General features: G+C 45.0%; 1 protein-coding gene across 4 annotated transcripts in view; it reads left to right on the top strand.

The window, feature by feature from the left end:
• The window catches only part of LOC147100462 (isobutyryl-CoA dehydrogenase, mitochondrial-like), a 126,446-nt gene that overhangs the window by 50,525 nt on the left and 54,420 nt on the right, over positions 1-21,501 (top strand). For all 4 annotated transcript variants that reach the window (XR_015073736.1, XM_085968202.1, XM_085968203.1 and 1 more), the window contains 3 exons: positions 9,916-9,992; positions 10,166-10,303; positions 11,878-12,013. Coding sequence is in view for 3 of the 4 variants with exons in the window: in XM_085968202.1 (XP_085824328.1) it covers positions 9,916-9,992; positions 10,166-10,303; positions 11,878-12,013 (351 nt within the window). In the remaining variant the exon portion in view is untranslated. The remainder of the gene's footprint in view (positions 1-9,915; positions 9,993-10,165; positions 10,304-11,877; positions 12,014-21,501) is intronic.

Genomic DNA, 21,501 nt, shown 5'->3' with positions numbered 1-21,501 from the left:
AAAAATAGCAAGAAGAAAAGGAGGGGAGAAGCAACAGATACTCCTATCACAAAAGAAAAAGTGGAAATCCAGCAGACTGGGAGAGCTATAAAAAAAAGCAAAGGGATACAAAGAAAGGAGAGGTGCAAAAAAGGAGTAAGAAAAATAACTCTCAAACTAACAGTAAAAGTTTTTATAAATATATTGAGAGAGAGAGAGTGATAAGTGGGAATAAGATAGACCCAGCTCCAGGACCTGATGCTTTCCACCCCAGGAACAGGTGGGGAAATTGCAGATGCGTTAGTCATAATTTTCCAAGGTTGTCTAGATTTGGGAATTGTGCCTTTGGATTAGAAAATTAGAAATGTCACTCCATCACCTAAGAAGGGAGGGAGGGAGGGACAAACCAGGAAACTACAGACCTGTCAGTTTGACGGCAGTTGTGGGACAGTTGCTGGAATCTATAATAACAGAAAATGCTGGAAAAACTCAGCAGGCCAGGCAACATCCGTGGAGAGAAATTAGAGTCGACGTTTCGGGTCTAACCCTTTTTCAAAACTGGAAAGGAAATGAAATAGATCGAAAGGCAGGGGTGGGAGACAACAAAAGAAGTGAAGAGACATTAAGAGGTATTCAAAACCAGACGAGATGGTGATAGGACTAGTGGAGACAAAAGACAGCTCTAGATTAGGTGTGAAATGTTCTGGCAGAATGGGAGACAGCTGCCATGTGGGAGAGAGAAGAAAAGGAAAGGGGGGGGGGAGGGAAAAACCAAAACAAAGGGGTGGATAAAAGATATAAGTAAAAATGTAATAGGGGCCGAAGTTATGATCTGAAATTGTTGAACTCGATATCTTCACTTCTTTTGTTGTCTCCCAGCCCTGCCTTTCGATCTATTTCATTTCCTTTCCAGTTTTGAAAAAGGGTTCGACCCGAAACGTCGACTCTAATTTCTCTCCACGGATGTTGTCTGGCCTGCTGAGTTTTTCCAGCATTTTCTGTTGTTATACTGGAATCTATCATCAGGGACAGAGTGACTGAGCACTTGAACAAGTGTGAGTTAATTAAAGAGTGTCGGTATGGATGTGTGACGGGCAGGTCATGTCTGACTGACCGAGGTTTAACTGATTTTGAGGAGGTCACTAACATGGTGGATAGGGGGGGGTGTTTATGGATATTGTCTATATGGACTTCCAGAATGAATTTGATGAGGTTCTGCAGAAGAGATTATTGCAAAAATGAGAGCGCTTGGAATTGGAGGTAACCTTGTGACATGGGCTGGTAATTGGTTGGGAGATAGGAGACGGAGAGTCGGGATAAAGGGATAGATGCCCTTTTACCTCCTCCCTTCCCACCATCCAGGGCCCCAAACATTCCTTCCAGGTGAAAGAGTGATTTACTTGTACTTTCAGCTTAGTATACTGTATTCACTGCTCACGATGCGATCTCCTCTACATTGGGGAGACCACTTTGTGTAATACCTCTGTTCAGTCCGCAAGCATGACCCCAGGTTTCCGGTCGTCTGTCATTTTAATTCTCCGCCCCAGCCCCACTCCCACCCTGACCTCTCTGTCCTCGGCCTCCTACATGGTTCCAATGAAGCTCGGCATAAGTCGAGGAACAGCACCTCATCTTTCTATTAGGCACTTTACAGCCTTCCAGACTCAATATTGCGTTCAGCAGTTTCAGACATTAACCACTGCCCCCATCTTTTTGGACGGCAGCTGTTGCTGATGATTCTGATATTCCCATTTACGCCTCCTCTAGACCCATCTTTTGTTTCTACTTGTCCCATTACCACCCCATTTTGCCTCACACCATCATCCCTTTTATCGGTTAATCTCTCCTGCCTTCCACCCTATCACAGACCTTCCAGTTTGTTCTTTCCTCCCCTCCCCCCCTTTCCCCGCCCCTACACTTGCTTAAAATCTGTTACATCTCGAGCTCTTTCCAGTTCTGACAAAAGGTCATCGACCTGAAACGTTAACTCTGTTTCTCTCCCCACAGATGCTGCCTGACCTGCGGAGTATTTCCAGCATTTTTTGTTTTTATTTCAGATTTCCAACATCTGCAGTATTTTGCTTTTGTGTTGGGATAAAGGGAATGTAGTCTGATTGGCGGAATGTGACAAGTGATGTTCCCCAGGGATCTATCCTGGGGTTTCAGCTTTTCACGATACTTATCAATGACTTAGATGAAGGAAATAGAGAGCTGTATATCCAAGTTTGCAGATGCCACTAAGTTAGGCACAGTGTAGATGGGAGCAGGATACTTCGTCTGGCTGATGTGGATGTAGAGCAACAACTATCATTTTACATTTTGGTGGTTAAGCCAGATAATTGCATAAGGAGCAGCCGAGTGTATTGCTGTGATGCTGCCTTTGTATTTGTGAGTCGGGTATTGGGTCATTATGAGTCGCCATGGTCTGTTCTGGGTGATCACAGTCTCACACTGGAGAGTTTTTAATTCTCCGTTTGTGCATCAAGTAACTGCATCTGCCATGGTTTGTGCGGATGTGGTTTAGGGTTGCCCATAAGCTTTGCGGAAGATCGAAGCCAAGGATCTTCTGTGTCGGGTCTTTCCAAGCATAATGAGGTTTGAAATTGCATTGTCAAAGGTTAAGTGCTTGGGTCCAAAAGGGCTTGTGCTACTTTTAGTGGTAGTGAGGGACGTTGTTAAAATCCTGATGGGTGGGGAGATGTTCATTTTCCACGATTCGCTGGACTTCCTGGAGGGTTGTGGCATCGCGGCAAATGGATCGGGGAGCGATGTGCGATAGCACGGGCAGCCAGGGTGTCGGGGTCGACTTGAGGGTTCCAGTGATGTAACGCAGTGTTCAGTTGGACATCAAGTCGAGTGTGGCTACTTCTGGTTCATAGTACTTGGCTACAGAGTACACAAGGGTCATCACTGATGTCCGTAGCACTGATGCTGATGCTCCCCAGCTTGTGCTTGCCAGTTTCTGGACCAGGTTGACCCTTGTCTTCGTTTTGGCGGCTACCTTCACAAGTGGTCTTGGAATGTTAGCTTCACCCCGAGATAGATCGGAGTGGGGTCATGTCACACAGTGTTGCTGCAGAAGGTCACTTGCAGGGTGCGCTTAGCATTCCTGTTATCAAGGTGGAATGCAGTGCTGCTGTTTTGTGGGGGTTTGGCTTGAGCTTCCATTTCCGGAAATATTCTTCCATGGTGTTTATGTCCCGTTCAAGGTGGACTTGAAGTTGTTGAAGGTAGCTGCTTGTGTTGCCAGGGCAAGGTCATCTGTAAATGCAAAATTACTCGACTTCGTTGGCAGCATGTCGCTCGTGTAGACATTGAAGAGCGTCGACGCGGGAACTGAGCCTTATGGCAGGCCATTGTTGAGGAACCAGGGTGAGCTGACTTTGTTGCCCAAATGAATACGCATTGCTCAGCATCGTCCATAACAGGCGTAGTGTTTTGGGGCAGCGGATGACCTTGCGAGCTTCAGCGTCAGTCTTTTAATCCAGACCGTGTCGTGGGCTGATGACAGGTCTACACAGGCTGTGCCAGTCTTGGATTTCTCCCGGACTCTGGCCTTGATGTGCGTTGCAAGGGCCAAAACTTGGTCGCAGTTACTGCATTTAGGCTGGAATCCCGCTTGTTCTTGTGGATCACTGACTCAGCAAGAAGGCCGATTTTCCGGAGGATGATACGTTCCAGGAGTTTGTAGGTCGTGCACAGGAGCGATTTCGGCCTATAACTTCCCGGGTCATCGGACGGTTTGCTCGGTTTGAGTATGGCACTGACTATTGCCTCCCGTCATGCCTTTGGGATCCCGTCATGCCTTTGGGATACATCCGGATTCCATGGTTTTGATATACAGTTTCACCAGCCATTGAAATCCCCCGGGGCCTAGTTGATGAAGAAATTCAAGGGGTGGGGTGGTGGTGTGGGGGGCTACCATCTCCGCCGGCCGCCTTCCCTTTCTTCATTGCGGCTAAACTATCCTTCGCTTAATCTGTGCTGATGGTGGTGGGATCTAGTGGAGGGATTGAGGTCATTGTCCGGTGTAGTTGACAATGGATCTCTTGCTTGGTGTTTTTGTTGAGCGGTCCTTTTGTGCTCTCCACCAGTTCGGAGGCTATGGAGTTGGGCCGGACTTTTGAGGTCCGATATTCCATTGGATTAGTGGTTCCAACACAGGCACGACGACTAGCGCGTGTGAATTCCAGACCTTCAACACACTCAATCCACCACTGGCATTTGGCTGAGTCTAGAGACTCGACCAGGGCCTAGGAAGGTGCAAAGGGACATTGATAGATTAAGTGAGTGGGCAAAACTGTGGCAAATGGAGTTCAATGTGGGGAAGTGTGAGATCACCCACTTTAAATCCAAGAAAGACAAATTGGCATATTTTCTGAATGGTGGGGGACTAGGAGCTGTGAAAGAGCATAGGGGGTTTGGTGCCCATGCCCACTTTGCATCTGTCTTCACAGTAGAAGACACAAAAAACATAACAAATAGTGGGAAACCAAGAGTCTAATGAGAGTGAGGAACTTAAAAGTAATTAATATTAATAAAGAAAAAGTACTGGAGAAATTAATGGGACTAAAAGCCGACAAATCCCATGGACCTGGTGGCCTACATCCTAGGGTTCTAAAAGAGGTGGCTGCAGAAATAGTGGGTGCATTGGTTGTGATCTTCCAAAGTTCCCTAGATTCTAGAACGGTCCCAGTGGATTGGAAGGTAGCAAATGTAACACCGCTATTCAAGAAAGGAGGGAAGGAGAGAGCAAACAGGGAACTACAGGCCAGTTGGCCTGACATCAGTCATTGGGAAATGCTGCAATCCATTATTAAGGACATGGTAAAAGGACTCTTAAAAAATCATAATATAATTAGGCAGAGTCAACATGGATTTATGAAAGGGAAATCGAGTTTGACAAATCTATTAAAGTTTTTTGAGGATGTAACTAGCAGGGTAGATAAAGGGGAACCATTTGATGTAGTATATTTGGATTTCAAAGGGCATTTGATAAAATGCCACACGAAAGGTTGTTACACAAGATATGGAATTGGAGGTAATACATTACCATGGATTAGTTAAAGGACAGAAAACAGAGAGTAGGAATAAATGGGTAATTTTCAGGTTGGCAGTCTGTTACTAGTGGGATGCTGCAAGGATCAGTGCTGGGGCCTCAGCTATTTACAATCTATATTAATGACTTAGATTAAGGGACCGAGTGCAATGTATCCAAGTTTGCTGACCATACAAAGCTAGGTGGAATGGTAAGCTGTGAGGAGAACACACAGGGCTGGATTTTCTCAGCCCCGAGGAGGCGGGTATGGAGGTGGGACTGCCCGTAAAGTTGCAGAAAGTGGGGGCTGATGGCCAACCCGGCCCTTCCCGCCTCCGTGCCCTTTTGCCAGGAGGCGGGAAGATGTGCTGCTTCGGGTCCCATCTCCTGGAGGCGGGAAAGGGATTAAATCCTTTTAATTGTCTGTTAACAGGTAGTTAACAGGCAGAAAACAGGATTAGTCCCATTTTACCTTTTCAGGTGAAGGCTTCCCGACCTCGGAGAACCCCGTCGGGTTGGAGGAGTTGAGCAGGAGGTTTGCGGGGGTCGGAGGGGCCTGAAAGTAAGATGTAGAGGTGAGTGATGGGTACAAGTGTGGAGTGGTAAGTATGTAAGGTGAGTGTTAAGTGTTAAAAAATGTTCACATACCTTGGTTTCTGCCTACAGCCTTCATCTGCTCTGGATCGGGAGTCCCGACATCTTCCTTGTAGATTTCACAGACTGGCTGTTGGATGCTCCGAACCAACAGTCATCTGAAATCTACAAAGTTGAAAGGTTTGATGAGTCCTGAACACACGGGCTCATCAAACTACACAGAATGTTAGTGTTTGACAGCTTCACACGTCAGACGTTGACGTGCTCTGTCAGTGACTTCCCCCTAATTGGCCTGCAGGGCAGGCTTAACAATGTCAATCAGGGGAAAATCCCGCCTGTTGGCCAGAAGATGGTGGAGGCGGGACATAGACCCGACAAGCAGCAGTCCCGCTTCCAACTCATCGCCATTCACAAAATCCAGCCCAAAGAGTCTGCAAAGGGATACAGACAGGTTAAGTGAGATGGCAAGAAGGTGGCAGATGGAGTATAATGTGGGGAAATGTGAGGTTCTTCACTTTGGTAGGAAGAATAGAAAAGGTGAGAAACTATTAAATGTTGCTGCTCAGAGGACTTTGGGTGTCCTTGTACACGAAATACAGAGTTAACATGCACATATCAGCAAGCAATTAGGAAGGCAAATGGTATGTTGGCTTTTATTGCAAGGGGGTTGGAGTACAAAAGTAAGGAAGTCTTGCTGCAATTGTACAGGGCCTTGGTGAGATCACACCTGGAGTATTCTGTACAATTTTGGCCTCCATACCTAAGGAAGGATATATTTGCCTTGGAGGGGATGCAGCAATGGTTCACTAGATTAATCCCTGGGATGCGAGGGTTGTCCTTTGAAGACAGATTGAGTAGATTGTGCCTATACTTTCTGGAGTTTAGAAGAATGAGAGGTGACCTCATTGAAACATATAAGATTCTGAGGGGGATTGAAACATAGAAGCAGGAGTAGACCATTCGGCCCTTCGAGCCTGCTCCGCCATTAAATGAGATCATGGCTGATCATCCAAACTCAGTACCCTGTCCCTGCCTTCTCCCCATATCCCTTGATCCCTTTAGCCTTAAGAAATATATCCAACTTCTTCTTGAATATATTTAATGAACTGGCCTCCACCGCCCTCTGTGGCAGAGAATTCCACAGGTTCACCACTCTCTGGGTGAAGAAATTCCTCCTCATTTCAGTCCTAAATGGCTTACCCTTTATCCTTAGACTATGACCCCTGGTTCTGGACTCCCCGGCCATCGGAAACATCCTTCCTGCATCTAGTCTGTTCAGGCCTGACAGAATTTTATAGGTTTCGATGAGATCCCCTCTCAACCTTCTAAACTCCAGTGAGTATAAGCCCAATTGACACAATCTCTCCTCATACGTCATTCCTGCTATCCCAGGTATCAGCCTGGTGAATCTTCGCTGCACTCCTTCCATGGCAAGAACGTCCTTCCTCAGATAAGGCGACCAAAACTGCACACAATACTCAAGGTGCGGTCTCACCAAGGCCCTGTACAACTGCAGCAAGACATCCTTGTTCCTGTACTCGAACCCTCTTGCTACGAAGGCCAACATACCATTTGCCTTCTTAACCGCCTGCTGCACCTGCATGCTTACCTTCAGCGACTGGTACACAAGAACACCCAGGTCTCTTTGCACCTCCCCTTCTCCCAATCCATTGCCATTCAAATAATAATCTGCCTTCCTGTTTTTGCCACCTCACATTTATCCACATTATAGTGCATTTGCCATGTTTCTGCCCAATCACCCAACCTGTCCAAATCGTACTGGAGTTTCACGACATCCTCCTCACAGCATACCCTCCCACCCAGCTTTGTGTCGTCTGCAAATTTGGAGATATTACATCCAATTCCCTCGTCCAGATCATTAATGTATATTGTGAACAGCTGGGGTCCAAGGACCGATCCTTGCGGTACCCCACTAGTCACTGCCTGCCACTCGGAAAACGACCCGTTTATTCCAACTCTCTGCTTTCTATCCGCCAACCAGTTCTGTATCCAAGTCAATACCTTGCCCCCAATCCCATGTGCCTTAATTTTGCACGCTAATCTCTTATGCGGGACCTTATCGAAAGCCTTCTGAAAGTCCAAATACACCACATCCACTGGTTCTCCCTTATCTATTTTACCAGTTACATCCTCAAAAAACAGGGTAGAGGCTGAGAAGCTGTTTCCCCTGGCTGGAGTGTCCAGAACTAGGGGGCAGGACTCCATCTGGAGCACTGCATTCAGTTCTGGGCACCGCACATCAGGAAAGATATATTAGCTTTGGCTGGGGATGCAGTGCAGATTCACCAGAATGATACCAGGGCTTAAAAGGTTAAATTATGAGGACAGGTTGCACAGATTAGGCTTTTATTCCCTTGAGTTTGGAAAGTTGAGGGGTGATCTAATTGAGGTGGTTAAAATGATAAAAGCTAGATACAGAGAAGCTATTTCCTCTGATGGGGGAATCAAGAAGAAGGGGACATAATATAGGGAGGCACGGTGGCATAGTGGTTAGCACTGTTGCCTCACAGCGCTAGGGACCCGGGCTCAAATCCAGCCTCGGGCGACTGTCTGTGTGGAGTTTGCACATTCTCCCTGTGTCTGCGTGGGTTTCCTCCGGGTGCTCCGGTTTCCTCCCACAGTCCAAAGATGTGCGGGTTAGGTTGATTTGGCTATGATAAATTGACCCTTAGTGGTAGGGGATTAAATACGTGGGGTTACGGGGATAGGGTGGGATATGTGTCGGTGCAGGCTCGATGGGCCGAAATGGCCTCTATCTGCACTGTGGGGGATTCTGTATTCTGTATAATCTTAAATTAGAGCTGGACCATTTAGGAGTGAAAACAGGGAACACTTTTTCATACAAGTACAGTAGAAATCTGGAATTCTCCCCCCCCCCCCCCCCCCCCCAAAAGGCTGTTGAGGCTAGGTCAATAGAAATGTTAAAGACTGCGATTGACAGATTTTTAGTGGTAACTGTATCAAGGGATAGGGATCAAAGGTTGGTAAATGGACTTGAGGTACAGATCAGCCATGATCTAATTGAATGGCAGAACTGGCTCGAGGGGCTAAATGGCTTACTCCTGTTCCTATGTTCCACACAGAGAAGTTGAATGATCTGCAAAGTGCAAATAAAAAAACAGGAAACACTTGGGTAATATTTGCGAAGACATAAAAAGGAGAGACACACAGTTAGGAGGGTGAAAATGCTTGGGAAAGGCCAACAATGGGAAAAAGACAGGAACATTGAATTTGGAGAAAGAAGAAACAACTGCAAATGCAGGGGCATGAAAATAAAACCTGAAATTTTGGCAGAAGTATGTCTGTCCAAAAAAAGGCCAATATCTTTGGTGCAGTTCCCCTCAGCAGCAATGTTCTAATGAAGGGTCTACATCCAAAATACCCCCTCCCACCCACCACTCACACTGACAGGCCCACCCCATGCCACCAGTACCTGCTGCTGTGAAGAAAATGGATGATATAACTAAGGTCTGAAGTTACTAAAGTCATGTTCAGACCAGGAAAATGCAGAGGTTGTGTTCTTGAGGCCTGCATTGAGGTTGGTTAGAACAGTATGGGGGTCAGTGAGAATAGGAGGAGGAGTGAGTGATGAGCAGGTTGGTTCGATTCGATGTTTAGAAACGTTAACCTATCTTGACGCGACGCTGCTCGATAAAACTAGTTGCTGGCGCATGGGGTTAATTTAAGGTGGTCACCAAAAGAAAAAAGGGATTTTTTATGCAGACGGTTATTAGGACATGGAATGCCGAATCCATAATAGCTTTTAAAAGGGGAGTGGATATTTGACACACACATTTTAAATGGTATTTGAAAAGGGCGTGGAAATGGGACTAAGTGGATAGCTCGAGTGCCAGCATAGGCACGATGGGTCAAACGGACTCCTTATGTACTGTCAAATTCTATTAGTACAACATTTTGCTTGTTCTCCCATCTTGCAGTTGTCCCTCCTCCTCTCTCAAAGGAGTTGAATCTTGGTGGGTGGCAGTTCCAGGGGAACCTGTCACGATCCGACACTGCACCCAATTGGTCAGTGCTTCGTGCTGACCATGCAGCTGTCAACAGAGCTGACCCTCTCCTTTTCAAGAATGACCGAGCAGTGACCAGGAGTTCGTTTTCTTTCCTTCCTGTGTCCCTTCCTTTTAAAATATCTGAACATTGCAGTATTACATAGTCCTGTGTAAGCAGCTACTGAAGGGTTGACAGGTGCGAAGGACTAGGTAAAGGTGAAAGTGGAAAGTGATCATCAGACAGCCCCTGTAACATTGTCTGATTCCATCTAACAGGAAGTGGCAGTGATGCAGCTTCACTGATAACTACAGCAAGACAAGATGGAGATTGCTACATTCTCAATGGCTCAAAGGTAATCAAACATGAAGAGATGTTTTTGCTAAGGACACTGTTGATGGCTGCAGTAACGTCCTGCATTTGTTTTGCTGTCTGATCAACCCTTTGAGCATGTCAGTGTTCATGACGTGCCAGACCTCGCAGACTGACTGATTATTGCTTCAGAAACTTGCATCATTTCTTTTTCAGGCTTTTATCAGTGGTGGAGGGGTCGCGGACCTGTATGTGTTGATGTGTAGGACTGGCGACAGGGGTCCCAAAGGCATTTCCTGCTTGTTGGTGGAGAAAGATACACCTGGGCTCAGCTTCGGCAAGAAAGAGTTAAAGGTAAACAGCCTCCCCAGAGTGTAAAGGAGTGAGAGTTGGCTCTGGTCGGGTGGGTGCTTGGACTGCCACAGTTGGTGCAGTGTGATGGGACAGTCCCTACAGATCTCGTTGACGCCACAATAGAGATACATGTACATTCAAGCTCCAAGTCTTTGCCCCATTCAGGTTGAATGTCTGCTCTTGTGCCTGTCTCGCATTCAGGTGCGGGTCTCTCCATTCAGTCTAGACCATAACAAAAATCACAGACAAGAAAAGTCCTTTCAACCCATAAGAGCTCATCCCTCTAGTATCCTAACTCAGGACTAAAAGTTACTCTGGAGAAAATCACCATGGCAGGAGGGTTATAGAAGTTCCACTGTCAGCTTACTGCTGCACTCATTCACTTGTAGGGTTTGCTGTGGTGAATAACTAATTAGCACGTCTAATATCGTAACCTTTACGTGTAGTGAGTTACAGGCATTGGCGTCTACTTCACTGTGTATTGCTCTTTACTTTCCCTAGCCTTTTGCGAAAGGCTCCCAGGGTGCTGGCTTCCTTCTGCTTTGGCATCATTGTGGTGCAGTTAAGGTATCTGAGATATGAAAAAGTGCAGTGGCCAAGGTACTGCTGCTTCCTGGTAATGTTCATCTAGCTTTTTCTCGGGGAATGAGAGGTAGCTGCGGGCAGGAGTGGGCACAAAGGCAGTGATGGGAAGCAATTGACAGAATTAATGCAATGATTCATTTTGCGTCATTCAAATACCTGCTTAGTTACACAAATTAGCACTGCTGATTGAAGAAAATGTATATTACAGAGATTAGAACTGGTGATCTCAACAAAAAATTTACATTTTCCCGCTTTCCTTTTTCTTCGCTTAACAAGAAAGAACTTCCAACTGTCTGACTGAGCCGAGGCAGATTTAATCAGTCGCAATGCAAATTTTGTAAAATCTGCTTGCTGTCTCTTTAATTGCACCCCGTCCTCTCTCCAATAACCAGTGGTTGGTCCCTGTCTCTCTTAATTTTTTTTTTAATTCATTCACGGGATATGGGTTTTGCTGGCAAGGCCAGCATTTATTGCCCATCCCTAATTGCCCTTGAGAAGGTGATGGTGATGCCACACTCGGTCAAATCCTGCCTTGATGTCAAGGGCATTCACTCTCACCTCACCTCTGGAATTCAGCTCTTTTTCCTGCTTTAGGTGGACAGGGCATACCTGGGCAATATTCCACATTGTCGGGCAGATGCCAGCATTGTAGTTGTACTGGAACTACTTGGCTAGAGGCGCGGCTAGTTCTTCAGCACTACAGCTGGGATGTTGTCGGGGCCCATAGCCTTTGCTGTGTCCAGTGCGCTTAGCCATTTCTTGATATCACATAGTGAATTGAATTGACTGAAGACTGGCTTCTGTGATGGTGGGGACCTCAGGAGGAGGCCGTGTCCTTTCTCTATTAACCAAGGGTTGGTCCCTGTCTCTTTAATTGGGTTGCTCTGTTGACTCAGTCCACGAGAAAGGTGTCTGTTTAAATGCTCTAAAAATGTGAATCTATAAACTGAGCAAACCACCTTTCACCCGCTTCTGTCTTGTTGTTTAAGGTTGGATGGAACTCCCAGCCAACTCGAGCTGTGATATTTGAGGACTGTGCTGTGCCCATTAGTAACTTGATTGGAAAAGAAGGTGATGGATTTTCCATAGCAATGAATGGACTGAATGGAGGAAGAATTAACATTGGTAAGAAAACTTGGGATACTTGGGGTTCTGCTGCACTGTTCCTCTTCTCCCTCCACTGTGTGCAAGAAGATGACTTGCATTTATATGGCGCCTTTCATGACCACCGGACGTCTCAAAGTACTTTACAGCCAATGAAGTACTTCTGAAGTGTAATCACTGTTGTAATGTGGGAAACGCAGCAATTTGCGCCCAGCAACGTGATAATGACCAGATAATCTGTTTTTGTTATGTTGGTTGAGGGATAAATATTGGCCAGGACACCGGGGATAACTCCCCTGCTCTTCTTCAAAATAGTGCCTTGAGATCTTTTACATGCACCTGAGAGAGCAGACAGGGCCTCGGTTTAACGTCTCATCCGAAAGACGGCACCTCCAACAGTGCAGCACTCCCTCAGCACTGCACTGGAGTGTCAGCCCAGCTATGGCCCGGAACTTGTGGTCCTGATGACTGCGAACTGTCAGCGTTCGCCTTCACTTCACCTTGGAAACTGACCACAACTTCAGGATGTAGTGTGTGCGCAGCCTGACATGAAAATCCTGATGTTGCGATCTGTCATTCGCTGCTGCACCACAGGCTGTGCTGTGGATGCCCCCACTCTCTTTCCCCCCCCCCCCCCACCAGCCCAGAGCCGACAATCAGTGGAATCAGTGACCTGACAAAAACTTCCTCTTTCCTGAACAAAGATCGCTGTTAAAAAACCCCATAAAACGTTAGACCCATTCAAATGAGGTGTAACTGGATCTGAGTAATAACTACTGCTAAACAAACGTCGTGGCCCTGAAAAACTAATTTTAATTTTGCGTAGTGTCAAATTTATCCATTTTAATTTTAAAAAAATTGAAGCAACTATTTTATGAAGTTTGTTCATCTTTATTTCAGGTTTACCCTTTCCCCATGTGAGAGCCCCAGTCTTTGTTTTGCTCTCTCTAACATTTTTAAAAAGTTAGAATCAAAGGAGCTTTTTACTTCCTGGTTCCCGGTCTGTGAAAATTCTGCGTTGCGATTAGCTGCTTACATACATTGGATTACAGGATATACGGCACAGAAACAGGCCATTCGGCCCAACCAGTCCACGCGGTGTTTATGCTCCACTCGAGCCTCCTCCCGTCTTTCCTCATCTAAATCTATCAGCAGAACCCTCTATTCCCTTCTCCCTCAGATGCTTGTCCAGCCTCCCCTTAAATGCATCTATATCATTCGCTTCAACCACTCCCTGTGGGAGCGAGTTCCACGTTCTCACCACTCTCTGGGTAAAGACGTTTCTTCTGAATTCCCTTTTGGCTTTCTTGGTGACTATCTTATATTGATGGCCTCTAGTTATGCTCTTCCCCACAAGTGGAAACATTCTCTCTCTATCCAGTCTATCAAAACCTTTCATAATTTTATAGACCTCTATTAGGTCACCCCTCAGCCTTTTTTCAAGAGAAAAGAGACCCAGCCCGTTCATCCTTTCCTGATGTGTATACCCTCGCATTTCTGGTATCATCCTTGTAAATCTTCTCTGCACCATCTCCAGTGCCTCTATATCCTTTTTATAATATGGCAACGAGAACTGCACGCAGTACTCCAAGTGTGGTCTAACCAAGGTTCAATACAGGTTTAGCATAACTGCCCTACTTTTCAATTCCAGCCCTCTAGAAATAAACCCTAGTGCTTGGTTTGCATTCTTAATGGCCTTGCTAACCTGTAGCGCAACTTTTAGTGATTTGTGTATTTGTACTCCGAGATCCCTTTGTTCCTCTACCCCACCTAGATTCCCACCCTTCAAGTAATAAGTGACCTCCCTATTCTTCCTACTAAAATGTAATACCTCACATTTGTCTGTGTTGAACTTCATTTGCCAATTATTTGCCCATTCTGCAAGTTTATTAATGTCCTCCTGTAATTTGTTGCAGTCTCCTCAGTATTGACTACCCCCCCAATTTGGTGTCATCTGCAAATTTAGAAATTGTGTTTTTGATTCCAAAGTCTCAATCATTAATGTAAATTGTAAACAGCAGTGGTCCCAGCACTGATCCTTGTGGAACACCACTACCCACTTTCTGTCACTGTGAATAGCTACCCTTCACTCCTACTCTCTGCTTTCTGTCCTGAAGCCAGCCAGCAACCCATTCTGCTACTTGTCCCCTGACTCCACATTCTCTGACCTTATTCATTAGTATATTATGGGGTACCTTATCGAAGGCCTTTTGGAAATCTAGATAGATTACATCATCTACATTACCATTGTCTACTCTCCCTGTTACCTCGTCAAAAAATTCAATACGGTTGGTTAAGCAAGTTTTTCCCTTTTGAAATCCATGCTGACTATTCATTATTATACTTTTCGTTTGGAGATATTCTTCTATTCTCTCCTTTAGTAGGGATTCCATTATTTTTCCTACCACCGATTTTAAGCTGACTGGTCTATAATTCCCTGGACATGTTCTATCCCCCTTCTTAAATATAGTTATTATGTTAGCTATCCGCCAGTCCTCTGGCACTACACCTTTTTCTAACGAATTATTAAATAGGTATAGTAATGCCTCTGCTATCTCTTCCCTAGATTCTTTTAGAATGCGTGAATGCGGGGCTTTATCCTCTTTGAGTTTGATTTGTTTATTTAATATAACCCCTCTTTATTTTAAATGCACTTATTAGGGACAAAGAAGGTGATATATGCTTAGAGGCGCAGGGCAAGGCTAGAATACTCAGTAGTTTCTATTGGTGTTTACTAAGGAGGTGCATGCTGACAAAATATCGGTAGAAGTGGAAAAGATAGAAGCAATGGAAGGGGTGAAAATTAATAGACAGGATGTACTAGAAAGGCTGGGTATGCTTAGAGTGGATAAGTCACCTGGTCCAGATGGCGTGCATCCCAGGTTGCTAAGGGAAGTGGGGGAGGAGATAGCGGAAGGGCTTGCCATAATTTTCCAATCTTCCCTAGATGCGGGGGAGGTGCCTGAGGATTGGAAAGTGGCAAATATGACACCATTGTTCAAGAAAGGGTGTAAGGACAATCTTAGTAACTACAGGCCGGTCAGTTTAACATCAGTGGAGGGTAAAGTTTTAGAAACAATAATCAAGGAAAAAATTAACGGGCACTTGGAGAGGTTTAAGCTAATTAAGGAGAGCCAACATGGATTTCTAAAAGGCAGATCGTGTTTGACTAATTGAATTGAATTTTTTGATGAAGTAACGGAGAGGATTGATGAAGGGAATGCAATGGATGTTGTCTACATGGATTTTAGGAAGGCGTTTCATAAAGTACCACATAGAAGGCTGGTTAACAAAATTGAGGCTCATGGAATAGGTGGGTCAGTGGCAGCTTGGATAAGGAATTAGCTTAAGGGCAGAAAACAGCGAGTTGTGGTAAATGGCTGTTTTTCAGACTGGAGGATGGTAGACAGTGGTGTTCCCCACTGCTTTTTTTGATATATATAAATGACCTGGATATTGGAATACAGAGTAGAATTTCTAAATTTGCCGATGACACCAAATTTTGGGGGGAGGGGGGTGCCAAACAGTGAGGATGATACCAGTCGACTGCAACAGGACATAGAAAGGCTAGCAGAATGGGCAGACAAGTGGCAGATGGAATTTAATATGGAGAAGTGTGAGGTGATGCATTTTGGCAGAAGGAACTGGGAGAGGCAATATACACTTAATGGCACAGTTTTAAAGAGTGTGCAGGGACAGAGGGACCTGGGAGTTAATGTGCATAGGTCCCTGAAGGTGGCAGGACATATTGAGAGAGTGGCTAGCAAAGCATATGGGATCTTGGGCTTCATAAATAGAGGTATTGAGTACAAAAGCAGAGAAGTTATGCTGAACCTTTATAGAGAGCTGGTTAGGCCACAATTGGAGTATTGCATCCAGTTCTGGTCACCACACTTTAGGAAGGATGTGAAGGCCCTTGAGAGGGTGCAGAGGAGATTTACCAGAATGGTTCAGGGGATGGGAGATCTTAGCTACAAGGACAGGTTGGAGAAGCTGGATTTGTTTTCATTAGAGCAAAGGAGGTTGAGGGGTGATTTGATAGAGGTGTACAAGATTATGACGGGTTTGGATAGGCTGGACGGGGAAAGGCTGTTCCCACTAGTTGATGGTACAAGGACTAGGGGACACAGATTTAAGGTTTTAGGCAAGAGATACGGGGGGATGTGAGGAAAAACTTTTATGCAGCGAGTGGTGATGACCTGGAACTCGCTGCCGACGGAAGTGGTGGAAGCGGAGACACTCAAATGTTTTCAAGGGGAGACTGGATAGGCACTTGAGGGAAATAAACTTGCAGGGCTACGGGGATAGAACGGGGGAATGGGACTGACTGGATTGCTCTTCAGAGAGCTGGCACGGACTCGATGGGCCGAATGGCCACCTTCTGTGCCGTTATAATTCTATGACTCAATCTCATTACTCATCTCATCCAATGTCATGTCCACCTGTTCTATCTCCCTGGTAAACACTGAAGCAAAATAATGATTTAATATTTCTGCCATCTCTCTATCGTTACCTATGGTATTGTTCTGTCCCTCCCTTAATGGCCCTATTCCCATCCCAACCTTCCTTTTTTTATTGATGTGCCTGTAAAATATTTCACTATTTTGTTTTATGTTCCTTGATAATTTAATTTCACAGTTCCTATTTGCCTTCCTAATTGGTTTTTTGACTTCTCTCCTAATCCCTTCGTATTCTCTCTTATCATGCACTCCTCTGCTGTCTATGTACTTAATGTAAGCCTTTTTCCTTGCCCTCAATTGTTTCTTTGTCTTTATTCATCCATGGAGTCTCATTAGTGTTTAGTTTGTTCTTTCCTTTTAGCGGAATATATTTTTCTTGCGCTCTGTTGAACACCATTTCATATGTTTCCCATTGTCGTTCTACATCGTTGTTTGCCGATATTATTGTCCATTTTATCTTCCCAAGTTGTATTCTGAGCCCCTCAAAATCAGCTTTTCTCCAATCTATTGACTTGATTTTTGTCATTCTTATTCCCTTCTCTATTGTCATCTTAAAGTGTATTATATTATGGTCACAATTGCCTATATGTTCCCCAACTTTTACTTCTCTTATCTGCTCTGGCTCATTCCCCATAACTCGTTCCAATAGCGAATCCTCCCTTGTTGGGCTTTTTACATATTGGGTTGGAAAGGAGACCTGTAGACACTAGGAACTCCATTCCCTTATCCCTTTCACCTACCTCTTCTGTCCAATTAATACCGGGGTAGTTGAAATCCCCCGTGATTGTTATTCTATGTTTTTTACGCATTTCTCTAATTTGTCTTAGACAGCTTGCTGACATCACAGCAGCTCACACTAGGGGATGCCCACTACACTACGTTGATTTCAACTGCACGTCGGAAAAGCCGACACAGAGATCGTGAGATCTTGGTGGGAAACTTTCTACGGGGCCAGTGGCGAATGCCTTTGCTTTGCCGCTAACCGCAAATTGTGGGCCATAGAATCTTACAACACGGAAGGAGGGCATTCGGACTATCGTGCCTGTGCCAGCTCTTAGAAAATGCTAATCAATTAATCCCACTCCCCATACCCCAGCAATTTTCTCCCCTTCAAGTATTTATCCAATTCCCTGTCGAAAGTTGTTATTGAATCTGCCTCCACCACCCTTTCAGGCTTTATTTTATTTATTTTAGTACATAACATAAGAATTGGGAGCAGGACCATATGGCCTTTCGAGCCTGCTCCGCCATTCAATAAGATCATGGCTGATCTTCGACCTCAACTCCACTTTCCTGCCCGATCCCCATATCCCTTGATTCCTCTGGCATCCAAAAATCTATATCTCAGCCTTGAATATACTCAACGACTCAGCATCCACAGCCCTTTGGGGTAGGGAACGCCAAAGATTCACAACCCTCTGAGTGAAGAAATTCCTCCTTATCTCAGTCTTAAACTCTTATCCTGAGACTATGCTCCCTAGTTCTAGACTCTCCAGCCAGGGGAAACAACCTTTCAGAATTTACCCTGTCAATCCCCCTCAAAATCTTCTATGCTTCAATGAGATCACCTCTCATTCTTCTAAACACCACAGAGAGTATAGGCACAATCTACTCAATCTCTCCTCATAGGACAACCCTCTAATCCCGAGGATCAATCTAGTGAACCTTCGTTGCATCCTCTCTGAGGCAAGTATGTCCTTCCTCAGATAAGGAGACCAAAACTGTGCCCAGTACTCCAGCTGTGGTCTCATCAAAGCCCTGTACAATTGTAGTAAGCTTTCCTTTCTCTTGTACTCCAACCCCTTGAAATAAAGGCCAATGTGCCATTTGCCTTTCTAGTTGCTTGCTGTACCTGCATGCTAACTCTGTGTTTCCTGTACGCAAACACCGAAATCTCTGTGAACACCAACATTTAATAGTTTCTCACCATTTAAAAAATATTCTGTTTCCCAGTTCTTCCTAACAAACTGAATAACCTCACATTTCCCCACTTTATACTTCATCAGCAACCTTATTGCCCACTCATTTAACCTGTCTATATCCCTTTGCAGGCTCTTTGTGTCCTCCTCACAGCTTACTTTCCCACCTAGCTTTGTATCATCAACAAACTTGGTTACATTGCACTCAGTCCCTTCACAATCTACATCAATAATTTGGATGAGGCGACCGAATGTAATATATCTTCCAAAATGCGATAAGACTCTGGAACAGTACCCATGGATTGGCAGGTAGCTAATGTTACCCCACTGTTCAAAAAGGGTGGTAGAGAGAAAACGGGGAATTACAGACCAGTAAGCCTGACATCGGTAGTGGGGAAAATGCTAGAGTCCATTATAAAGGATGTAATAGCAGAGCACTTGGAAAAAAGTGACCGGATCGGACAAAGTCAACATGGATTTACAAAAGGTAAATCGTGCTTGACTAATCTACTGGAATTTTTTGAGGCTGTAACTGGTAAAATAGATAAGAGAGAACCAGTGGATGTGGTGTATTTGGATTTTCAAAAGGCTTTCGATAAGGTCCCGCATAAGAGATTAGCGTCTAAAATTAAGGCGCATGGGATTGGGGGCAAGGTATTGACTTGGATAGAGAACTGGTTGGCAGACAGAAAGCAAAGAGTTGGAATAAACGGCTCTTTTTCCGAGTGGCAGGCAGTGACTAGTGGGGTACCACAGGGATTGGTCCTTGGACCCCAGCTATTCACTATATATATTAATGATCTGGACGAGGGAACTAGATGTAATATCTCCAAGTTTGCAGACGACACAAAGCTGGGTGGGTGTGTGTGCTGTGAGGAGGATGCCGAGAAACCCCGGTATGATTTGGACAGGTTGGGTGATTGGGCAGAAGCATAGCAGATGCAATATAGTGTGGATAAATGCGAGGTTATCCACTTTGGTGTCAAAAATAGGAAGGCAGATTATTATCTGAATGGCAATAGATTGAGAGAAGGGAAAGTGCAACGAGACCTGGGTGTCCTTGTGCACCAGTCGCTGAAAGTAAGCATGCAGGTGCAGCAGGCGGTTAAGAAGGCAAATGGTATGTTGGCCTTCGTAGCGAGAGGGTTTGAGTACAGGAACAAGGATGTCTTGCTGCAGTTGTACAGGGCCTTGGTGAGACCACATCTTGAGTATCGTGTGCAGTTTTGGTCGCCTTATCTGAGGAAGGATGTTCTTGCCATGGAAGGAGTGCAGCGAAGATTCACCAGGCTGATACCTGGGATGGCAGGAATGACGTAAAAGGAGAGATTGGGTCGGTTGGGCTTGTACTCGCTGGAGTTTAGAAGAATGAGAGGGGATCTCATCGAAACTTATAAAATTCTAACAGGACTAGACAGACTAGATGCTGGAAGGATGTTCGCGATGGTCGGGGAGTCCAGAACCAGGGGTCACAGTCTAAGGATAAGGGGTAAGCCATTTAGGACAGAGATGAGGAGGAATTTCTTCACCCAGAGAGTGGTGAACCTGTGGAATTCTCTACCAAAGAAGGCAGTAGAGGCCAATTCATTAAATATATTCAAGAAGGAGTTGGATATATTTCTTAAGGCTAAAGGGATCAAGGGATATGGAGAGAAGGCAGGAACAGGGTACTGAATTTGGATGATCAGCCATGATCTCATTGAATGGCGGAGCAGGCTCGAGGGGCCGAATGGCCTACTCCTGCTCCTATCTTCTATATCCAAATTTGCTGATGAATCTTTTAGAGTTTTTTGAGTTTGTAACTATCAGAATAGATAAGGGGGAACCAGTGGATGTGTATTTGGATTTTCAGAAGGCATTCGATAAGGTGCCACACAAGAGGTTATTAAACAAAATTAGGGCTCATGGGATTGGGGGTAGTATATTAGCATGGATTGAGGATTGGTTAACAGACAGAAAACAGAGGGTAGGAATTAATGGGTCATTTTCGGGTTGGCAGGCTGTAACTAGTGGGGTACCGCAAGGATCAGTGCTTGGGCCTCAGCTATTCACAATCTACATCAATGATTTGGATGTGGGGACCAAATGTAATATATCCAAATTTGCTGATGATACAAAGCTGGGTGGGAATGTAAGTTGTGAGGAGGATGCAAAGAGGCTTCAAGGGGATATAGACAGGCTAAGTGAGTAGGCAGGAATATGGCAAATGGAATATAATGTGGAGAAATGTGAAGTTATCCACTTTGGTAGGAAAAATAGAAAAGCAGAGTATTTTTTAAATGGTGAGAGATTGGGAAATGTTGGTGTTCAGAGGGACCTGGGTGTCCTTGTACATGAATCACTGAAAGTTAACATGCAGGTACAGCAAGCAATTAGGAAAGCGAATGGTATGTTGGCCTTTTATTACAAGAGGATTTGAGTATAAGAGTAAAGACGTCTTACTGCAATTATATAGGGCCCTGGTGAGACCACACCTGGAGTATTGTGTACAGTTTTGGTCTCTTTACCTAAGGAAGGATATACTTGCCATAGAGGGAGTGCAACAAAGGTTCACCAGACTGATTCCTGGGATGGGGGGATTGTCCTATGAGGAGAGATTGAGTAGACTAGGCCTATATTCTCTAGAGTTTAGAAGAATGAGAGGTGATCTCATTGAAACATACAAAATTCTTACAGGACTTGACAGATTAGATGCAGGGAGGATGTTTCCCCTGGCTGGGGAGTCTAGTACCAGGGGTCATAGTCTCAGAATAAGGGGTCGGCCATTTAGGACTGAGATGAGGAGAAATTTCTTCACTCAGAGGGAGGTGAATCTTTGGAATTCTCTACCCCAGAGGGCTGTGGAGGCTCAGTCGTTGAGTATATTTAAGACAGAGATCGATAGATTTTTGAATATTAAGGGATATGGCAATAGTGCAGGAAAGTGGTGATGAGGTAGAAGATCAGCCATGATCTTATTGAATGGCGGAGTAGGCTCGAAGGACCAAATGGCCTACTCCTGCTCCTATTTCTTATGTTCTTATTAATATAGATTGTAAATAGCTGAGGCCCAAGCACTGATCCTTGCGGCACCCCATGAGTTACGGCCTGTCAACTGGAAATTGGGGAAGCTTTTAATTAACAGTCACTT

Source organism: Somniosus microcephalus, chromosome 26 (genome assembly GCF_052327205.1).
Source record: "Somniosus microcephalus isolate GS21.2 chromosome 26, FLI_Smic_1.0, whole genome shotgun sequence".
In the NCBI taxonomy this organism is placed as follows: domain Eukaryota; kingdom Metazoa; phylum Chordata; class Chondrichthyes; order Squaliformes; family Somniosidae; genus Somniosus; species Somniosus microcephalus.
This window is presented reverse-complemented; position numbering and strand designations above follow the sequence as displayed.